This window comes from Pteropus alecto, unplaced genomic scaffold (genome assembly GCF_000325575.1).
Source record: "Pteropus alecto unplaced genomic scaffold, ASM32557v1 scaffold22, whole genome shotgun sequence".
In the NCBI taxonomy this organism is placed as follows: Eukaryota; Metazoa; Chordata; class Mammalia; order Chiroptera; family Pteropodidae; genus Pteropus; species Pteropus alecto.
Window position 1 is genome coordinate 13,100,594 of NW_006434839.1, and position 9,914 is coordinate 13,110,507.

At 37.6% G+C, this 9,914-nt stretch overlaps 1 protein-coding gene across 1 annotated transcript in view; it reads left to right on the forward strand.

The window, feature by feature from the left end:
• The window catches only part of GPR37 (G protein-coupled receptor 37), a 17,864-nt gene extending 8,386 nt beyond the window's left edge, over positions 1-9,478 (forward strand). The window contains exon 2 of the mRNA XM_006910557.2: positions 8,214-9,478. Within this exon, the coding sequence (XP_006910619.1) occupies positions 8,214-9,032 (819 nt within the window). The 3' untranslated portion in view covers positions 9,033-9,478. The remainder of the gene's footprint in view (positions 1-8,213) is intronic.
• The last annotated feature ends 436 nt before the right edge of the window (positions 9,479-9,914 follow it).

Sequence of the window (9,914 nt, forward strand, 5' to 3'; positions counted from 1 at the left end):
AGAATAAAATATACAAGATTACCATCTATGCTTTAGAATTATTACTCTTTGTTAGTTACAAGGACATTAATTAAATCAAAGTTTAAAATTTTACTTAAATGATTGGTTTATTTAGCAATGTAATAACCATACATTAAATTCAGTCCCTTTCTCCTGGAAATCTCATAGACATATCTATTATTTACTTTGACCTTAGAGAACCTAGGAAGAAAGGCTGTCAAGGGAGGTACTTTAGATCCTCTTACAGAGTGAAGGAAGGAAAGCATAAAGAATGCTTTCCCAAGAACTAGATTAATTTCTCAAGCACACAATCAGACTGAGGACTTATCCTGAGTTCCTGAGGGCTGCCAGGGTATCTGGTTATGTCAGCAAAGCATCCTTCAGCTGTGAAAAAGAAAAGCAGATATGTCTGCAGAAGCAAAATAGATCTGAGCTTATCTACCCAAGGCTGAATAGGTGAGGGTCTACCTTGTCCTTTGCCTTTATACTGCCCAGACCTTGATGGAATGTTTTCACCTTTAATAGCTCTTTCCTGTGGGATGCAATAGATTTAACAGTGTCACGTGGATGCACAGGGATCTGTGTCTGGGATGTGGGCTGTGGGGAGAGAGGAATGAGAAGGCAGAAGGTTTGTTTCTGGCACTGCAACCTGCTCCCATCCTTCAGGGTTCCTCCTGTCATTTTACTTCCCAAGAATTGACCTGCCAGGGTTCCATAATTAACTCAACCTTGTTGCCAAGGCTAACTCTTAAGTATCCTAATTAGAATGGTATTCTTTGTGCCAGAAGAATGATCTCATCTACAATTTCAAGGTAGAGTGGAGAATGGGATTGCTGCGACCTCAAATATAGGGTCTTTCTATTTGCAATGTAGGTATAGATACTATTCCATAAAACTCCCATAAAACACAGGATATGACCAGGCTTACCCTTGAGACAGAATACTTTAAGTTTGTGAATTTATTATAGTTTTCAGTTGTCAGCACACTTGAGTGGTTCATAGCATTAATGAGGCCAAAGTCACTGACTTGATTCTTGCCTAGAGTGAGTCATTTTCATGAGGTCTATGACTGTACTTGGGCCACCATTTTTACTGCCTCCCCATCACTCCCTCCCTACTTTTGGCCTTTCCTCCGATGTGTGCTGTCTTCTCCTTGGATCAGATAGCTCCTATATAGGAAAAGCATCTTGTTAACTGATTCACAGCAAAATATGACATTTAGAGATATTTGCCTTTTGTAAGAGGATTGAATGAGAAAGAGTGCTACTTCCTTAACAGACTACCATGGGACTTTTGGTTAAAAGCAGAGAAATTTTGTCTTAAAAATGTGCTTTTCATTATGACTCAATATCATTAGAATCACAATTACCCAAGCACAAATGGATGAGGCCAAGTCTAATTTTGTTTTCAGCATAGGTTCATCATCATGCAAATCAACATTATTGGTCACAGCAAAAATATGTGAAAATTTGTTAATATTCTTTGGAAACTCATCAGAACCCCCTAGGTGAAAAACAGAAATTCTAGGTCGTTTGAAGATTGATTGGAAACATCATAATAATACTAATAATTGAAAATGGAATGTGGACTTTTAGGGGGAAATATTACATTTTAAAACGAATTTTTAATTACTGAGAATAAATATGGAATAAATAACTTTCTTAAGACCTGGCGATTCCAATAGATGGCTTTTCCATCTTAAGACAAATGATGTTAATCTTGCTTCATTTGCAATCATATGCTAATGAGCATTGCCACATTTATCATTAAAGTATAACATTTTAGACAAGTTATAGTAAAATGATTTTTATTTATTATTATTACAAAAGAAATGTACTATACTACAGAACTCAAAAGTCACAACTGGTAGAAAACCTTATGTCAAGGTGGGACTATAAAGGTAAAGAAAGATTTACAAAATCAAGGTAAGTTTTGGGATGACAAATTAGCTTTTAATAGTCTTGATTGTTTTTAAAATAAATAAGAACATGTTACCAAGCTTAAGCAAGAGAGAGGAAGATGGAGAATGGGGCACTAATGACAGTTGATGCTTTCAAAATATTTTCCTTGTGACATTGGGATTCACATAAAGGTGAAATAGCCCCAGCATAATTGAAATAAATGGTTATTTATGATATGGGATATATCAAATTAAATCTCAGTGATACCGATAAAAGTAAGAAGCCTTCTCTTTGTGGAAAAATGGCCGTGAAAAGCTCTGTTTCATTTCAGAGATGTGTGCATGCTTGTAAGAAGTGAGACAGATCTCTCCCACTCACCCTGTTTTGGTTTAGAAACACCCAAGTGCGTCACTGCCCACTGCCGTAGCATCGTGATTTGCATGCACTCAGAAATGAAGACCTTTTGATTAAAGGCCATCTCATTCACAACAGTCTCATAGACGGTGACTTTGATAAACAGGCTGTCCCCACTGGTGCTCAAAGAAGTGTCTCTTTTGTGGGGAATTTACCCTGGAGAAGTGGTCTGTTTCGTGGGGAAGTGCCACCAGGATGAGGATTACGGAAAATGTAAGAGAAAGCCAAAAGCACACAAACTCAAGCCATTTAGTGTTTCAAAGGAAACTCTACCCTGTGCTCCTCCTGCTTTTTTTCCTGACTGATTGTTAGCCCTGTAACCACGGACTTATAATAGATAATCATTCATGGCCCAAATGAATGGGTTTTCTTAACAATAATGCCCTTGTTTTGAGAGTTCCTTGTATACAAAGGACAGCACAAAAACAGATGCACTTAAACATCTTTTGAGGTAAAATAGGTTAGGTTAGAGGACAGTAGTCATGACTTTGGTTAGAGATTTCCCCATTCCATAAAAATCAGTGTATTCCAGTTGCTTTGCTGTGCTTATAAAGCATGAAGATTCAGTTTCATCTAAAAGAAATTTTTTTGGAAGTACATTGGCCCTTTTCTCACCCATTAGTGTTACCACTGATTTATATGAGGCGTATCACTAGTTGGTGAAGAGCTGGAACTTATGCGATCTGTGTTGTCTGAATGAGTTTACTCTCATTCATAATGCCTTCTTATTTGTCTGTCTGCAGTTAAGCTTCTGGAGCAATAGCTAACACACAGGATCTTCATGGATGACTTTTTCACAAAGTATCTTTATCACTAATTGGTGAAGAGCTGGACCTTATGCGATCTGTGCTGTCTGAATGAGTTTACTCTCATTCATAACGCCTTCTTATTTGTCTGTCTGCAGTTAAGCTTCTGAGACATGGAGCAATAGCTAAAGCGCAGGATCTTCATGGATGACTTTTTCACAAAGTATCTGTATGCTCTTTCTTCATATCATTTTGCAGGAACAGGGGTTTAATGCAGTACAAAGTGGTGGCACAGGTTTCCTCATGGCGTGAAGCTTATATTGCAGTAGAAACTTGAACAGTGGAGAGAATGAATGGCCCCACAGCTGCCGCTTCTCCACCAGCATGCTCAGGTCTCGACATCTCCTGCTCCTGTCGCCTGGTGGTGCCTTGAAGCACTCACTGCTGCCAGTGCCTGCAGCTGCTGGAAGCATCACTGCTCGGGATGCTGCCTGGGCAGGGGTGAAGGAGTTTTACCATTGTTGCTGTGGGACACGAAGCAGAGCAGAACACCGCTGTTCGAAAGGAAGATTTTAGGGTTGTCGATTCTGGTTCCCTTGCTTCTGTATTTTGATGACAATCCCCTCAAAAGCTTAGTATCTTGTTTTGCCAAACAGTTAAAAATTTCTATTCCCAGCTTTCCTCTGAGCTCGATTCTCAAAATTAATAGTCTTGTCTATTAAAAGTGTTTACAGTTCTGCTTTTGTTGATGTTAATTATTCCTCCCATTGCAGTTTAATTAATAAGAGATTGCATCTTACTCATTTCATCTCTTAGGATGTTGCTTCAAAGAACTAACCATCTGAGCTAATGTTTAACAGCTTACTCCCAAGAGCGTATTTCATAGTGATATTGAATTTTAGTAATCAGATATGGTCATTAAATGCAGAAGATCCAGCATTCATGATACAGTTTTATAATTGCATATAATTGGACTATTCATCTTGGTAGAATTTCTAATGAGCTGTGTGTAAACAAGTATATTTAAAAACTGTGATAGAAATCTTTTCATGTTACCCCAACACTTAGCAATTTTAATTACATGGATAGATTTCATATCTGAGTAGGCAGAAATTAGCCTACCATCCATTACCCAGATGATTTTTATCGATTAATTTCTGAGGTATGCAGTTAACTCTTTATAGATATTTACAGACTTCTGTAAATAATTTGGGAAAGCACTGAGCAGGGACTTTGTACCTTTCTAGTTCGTTCACATCATAAAATAGAGTGCATAAGTGAATTTACGGAAAAACATCTGAAGTAATAACACTGCAGGCAGTGGCAGCAGGAGGGAGTAGATATCTAGGACTAGTGTTTGGCCTGCGGTTGCTATTGGCAACTGCGTTGTACTCGCTCTCTGCAGTTGGGGCAGCGTTTTCCTAGAGGATCCTTTAACAACTCTCTCTGTAGCTCTTGTGACCTTCCTGGACAGTTCACCCTGTTTCAGCTGGATCCTGATGGCAGTGAATACTGTCAGAGAGAAGTACAGTTTGAAAACAGGAAGCTGGATGTAGGAGCTTCCTGAAATTAGTGTATGAAAATTGAGAAGGTTTCCTCACCCCATGACTCATCAAGAGGATTACAAATCAGACGTATCTGAAGTTCTGACTCAGTATGAAAGCTTTGGGGAATATGACTAAAGAACTGAGCACCTTCAAATAAAATACCGTGCAGAAGAAATGCTGAGCAAAAAGTTGGAACACATGTAAATCTTGTTTAAAATTTGTCCTGGCTTTTGTTATCGTGTAAGACAAAATATATAGAACTTAGAAACTCTTTTTTGCTTTTTGAAGCAGTGACTGTCTTCTAATTAAGAGTAGATATGCAACAGTTTATGATGTCTATGGAGTAGCAATCTAACACACCCGTCTTAATACACATCCACCCACATTCATTTGCTATTACTTCCCATGAAACGCTTTGGAATACTTCTCATGCTACTGACTTGGAGTTAGGTATAAAAAAGCTAACTCTTGTGGCAATTGGTCCAGATTTTAAATCTGAATTTTAAAATTAGGGAGATTAATAGGAGGGAGGATTCTATCCTTTGCGCGTTCTTTGTAAATAATGGTAAAAAAATTACCAAGCAAATAGATGTTCCAAGCCTCTAAGAGACTGCCTCTCCTAGAATCTCTAGTAATTTATATCATCAAGCTATCCTTTTAATTGAAATGTTATTTATAATTTAGAAAGAATGGAAAATATAAATCTTCATACCTTTGTATTAGTGGATTGACTCAGGATACGTAATGACAAAGAAACTTGCAAAGATTTGCTTTAATGAAGACTGCACAGAAAGCCTTGCTGGGGATTTGTGTCTATTAGATAATTTGAGGTAGGTTTTGTTTTGTTTTGTTTTGCATTCTTATAGAAAATGAATCAAAACATTTGAAAAACTAATATATAAGTGTAAAGTTTCAAAAATCTATAGACTAGAATCCCGAAACTTCCACTTAGTTCTGTTTGATGTAGATCTTGAGAAAATGCCAAGTACTTCTCAGATTTCCATTCAAAGTGTGGCATTTACTGACATTAAACAAATATAATCTTATCTTAAGACAGTTGTACAGTATGGACTTCAATTTTAAGAATTATTCTGAGTCTCTAGCATAGATGCAAAATAAATTTTCATCAAGGTGAACAATTTATTAATTTGAAAGTTAATTTTCAAAAAGTGAATGTAAAAATGACTTTTTTTGGCAGTCATATTAGATTGACATTTCTTATACTGGTGTTTATAGGAAACTTTCTGACGATTTGTAGAATGAGAATTGTGACTAAGCACAACCAAGACCTCTTGATCTACACCGATGTAGACTTTTGTTTTCCACACTTTTTTTCTTCATTTTTGGTTTTCATATAGTTAACCCCTAATTATATTTCTTTTTCAGACTGTCTCCTCTAATTAGAGACTAATCAGGACATAGATACAATGTTCTTATTTTCCATATTAGAAGTAGGAAACACTGACTAATGTGTAGTGTGTAAGAAGAGGAGAGAATATTTGATGTTGGAGCTCTCATAGAATCCACAAGGCAAGTTGCTGTCGTTCTGGGGACAGCGACAGCTTGAATGTAGTAGGTAAACAACTTATGTTTCAAGTGCTAAAATTGTTATGACAAATGGTTTTTCTTTTGTCAACATGATCCTTTTGAGTTGTACAAAAATTAGACATTTTCATTATATATAGCCATTTGTTCTTGCCCCTTTGCCATGCTGTGACCTATAGCTGTGCTTCTTAAACAGTCTCGCTAGGTGACAGGGGAGAGTGATGCACATACCCAGGTGCCTGGGATGCAGGCCAGAGCATCCCATCCACCTAGGGAGTTTTCTTTTGGTCTCCAGTTTAATCTTAATCCTCATGAATATTTTACCTTCTATTCATTGTCTTTGTTTAAATATATAAATAATGACACCATTTATTAAACATTAAATCATTTCCATTTTCCCCCAAATAGTTGAGTAAATTTGATGCTCCCGGATGATCGCTGTGTTTACCTTGTGACTTTGAGAACCACCCTGCCCTCTTGGTTGACTATTACCTCCTTGGGAGGAAAACCTGCTTCTCGTTCTTTGCTATATCTGCATTACCTAGCAGAGTGCATGGCATAGAGTCGATATCGATAAATGTGCACTTGTGTTGAATGTTGCCTGCGGACGCTGTGAGATGTCTGGACCATATGTACATTGGAGCGATTCGTCTTTGAATACAGTGCTCTGTGTGGTCAGCATCAGAGTTTTCTGATCTGAAGTTTTCAGATTAAAAAACTCTGAGTAACTAAGTTTTACTTAGATGTTCTATTTGGCTCCTTTATGCATATTTTCATTTTTTATATGTCTTATTTTCTTTGACATTCTCGGATCTCATATTTCTTTAAATGTGATGATCATTTTTATTTCATGATAAATGTACTTATGTCTGATTCTGTAATTTGTTTCCTTTGGCACAGAAGCTCATAGTGGAGGATTGTCTCTTGCATATTGTGATTTTTAATCCATGTTCCCTGAAATTTTTATCTATGAGATTTCTCTGAGGCCTAGTTTTGAAGTGAATTCTTCCAGAGAGGTTTTGTGTTTGCTTCTGTCAGGTGCCTGAGACAATTTAAAACTGTGTTTTGTGTTTCCACGAACCTCGCAGATGGTGTGAATTCTGGCTTTAGTCCAGTGTGAATTCAGTCTCCTGGTTAGAATTTGCTTTTCTCCTCCCCTCCCCCATCCATCCAGATCCAAATCGTAAAATGCGGACAAGTTTCTCCACTATCTCCCGTGATTCCTTTTCCTCTTTCTACTGACAAAGATGTCACTATTTGGGGTGTTCCAAATTCATAAGGGGATCTTTGATTTAATTCCCACTCATATCGATCCTTGGTTTGATTTCAACCTCTGTGTACCTGGCCACTTGGCTCCATCCCTCTGGCTAAAACCCACTTGAAAATCTCATCAGAATTGGCAGATACCCCTAGGCAAACATACAGCATGGGACAGGAGTGTGCTGGGCAGCCACTGACCTGTTTGAAATTAGTTTTCTCATTGATGTTGACCTCTGGAGAATTTCCCTTCCTTGTTTTCCATAAATGTATGTGAAAATAATATTTAAATACTTGATTTTGCATTTAGGAGAAACTGGAGATCTCTATCATCTAGTTTGTGGGAAACAATCGGCTCTTGATCGTGTGCGGTGTGAGGCATGCCACTGCCCCCCACACTGGGAAACATGGCCGTCTTTTTCAGTAATGAAAATGGGATACACTCAATTATCCTATTCCCTATCTAGATGGCCAGGTGGCAGGCATTTTCATGGTGACTGAAATTCTTGGAGTTTCTGTGTTCTTATCCATAATAAAATACTATCCTTATAGATTCTTCCAGCTGTACAATTTTTTTGACTGCACGACCCAGAACCACTACATTTTGTTTTCTTATTTTCAGTTTTCATCCTTAAAATGATTCGGCCGAACTCACTGACCCAGTTACCCATGTCTTTTTATTCCAGAAAACTGTTCTCCTTTTTTTTTTCTTTACTCTTTCGCTAATCCGTTATTTATCGCCTAGTGTTTTGATCTTTTTCAGAGCTCACCCAGGATAACTGCATTCTGTGTTCCTCCCACAGGTCGCATCTCTGGGGGTCACGACCTTCACCTTGTGTGCTCTGTGTATAGATCGCTTCCGTGCTGCCACCAACGTACAGATGTACTATGAAATGATTGAAAACTGTTCTTCGACAACTGCCAAACTCGCCGTCATATGGGTTGGCGCTCTCCTGTTGGCGCTTCCCGAAGTCGTCCTTCGCCAGCTGAGCAAGGAGGATTTGGGCTTCAGCGGCCGAGCTCCCGCGGAGCGCTGTGTTATAAAGATCTCCCCTGACTTACCGGACACCGTCTATGTTTTAGCCCTTACCTATGACAGTGCGCGGCTCTGGTGGTATTTCGGCTGTTACTTCTGTCTGCCCACGCTTTTCACCATCACCTGCTCCTTAGTGACTGCAAGGAAAATCCGCAAAGCAGAGAAGGCCTGTACCCGAGGGAATAAGCGTCAGATTCAGTTAGAAAGCCAGATGAACTGCACAGTAGTGGCTCTGACCATTTTATATGGATTTTGCATTATTCCTGAAAATATCTGCAACATTGTTACTGCCTATATGGCCACGGGGGTTTCCCAGCAGACAATGGATCTTCTTAATATCATCAGCCAGTTCCTGTTGTTCTTTAAGTCCTGTGTCACACCAGTCCTCCTTTTCTGTCTGTGCAAACCCTTCAGTCGGGCCTTTATGGAGTGCTGCTGCTGTTGCTGTGAGGAGTGCATTCAGAAGTCTTCAACAGTGACCAGCGACGACAATGACAACGAGTACACCACAGAACTGGAACTCTCACCTTTTAGTACCATACGCCGTGAAATGTCCACTTTTGCTTCTGTTGGAACTCATTGCTGAAGGACATTTGATTTGGTTAGATTTGTTCGTTTGATTTTCATACCCTGTGAAAGTTTTTACTTTGTATTTTTCCTTACTGGAAAATAAATGCAAAAAAGAAATATTAACTACTGTAGAACTGACTTTGCAAATTAATATTTGTGCTTCGAAAAAAATGTTTATATTTAGTTATTTAAGAAGTATAAGGAGGTCAGTAGTTTTAGATCATTTTATCTGGTATGGTGCTAATATTTTATTTGGAGTTACTGCACCTTGACTTAATTAAATGCTAATTTTCTTTCTTTTAAAAATATAATCACTGTATATTGATGATAGCCATGTGATTTTGTAGATTATTTTATGTTTGAGTTGTAATTGAAAGTATATTGTATATGATATGGTGAGATGATTTGTAGATAAGAAGCATTTACAAAGTAGCACCAAATAAATTACACTTTATTCTTTAATTCATTGTGAATCTGCTTTTAACCAAGATTCAATAAATCCTTTAATTGCCTTAAATACACAATTACTGGTTCTATGCACAATTTAAAACCAGCCTTATTGTTTTATAATTCCATTTTCCTTTAAGGCAGGCAATCACTATATTATAAAGTTTTCTTAATAGTACTATTTTATATGCATGACTTATAAAACTATATTGTATGTTAAAACATTGTATTTTTAATATTCAGATATAGATGTAAAATTACTTCCAAATATTTATAAAAATATGAATAAATAGATAGCAGAGTAGGAAGAAAGTATCTTTTTTTTTTTTTAAATTCATTTCTGAACTAGCATATAGAGCTACAGATTTTCCTATGAGGAATTCTGAGAAGAATCAAGGACTAAAAAAACAATGCACTTGTCATCTGATTTTCTCTGGACACTGACCTTTAA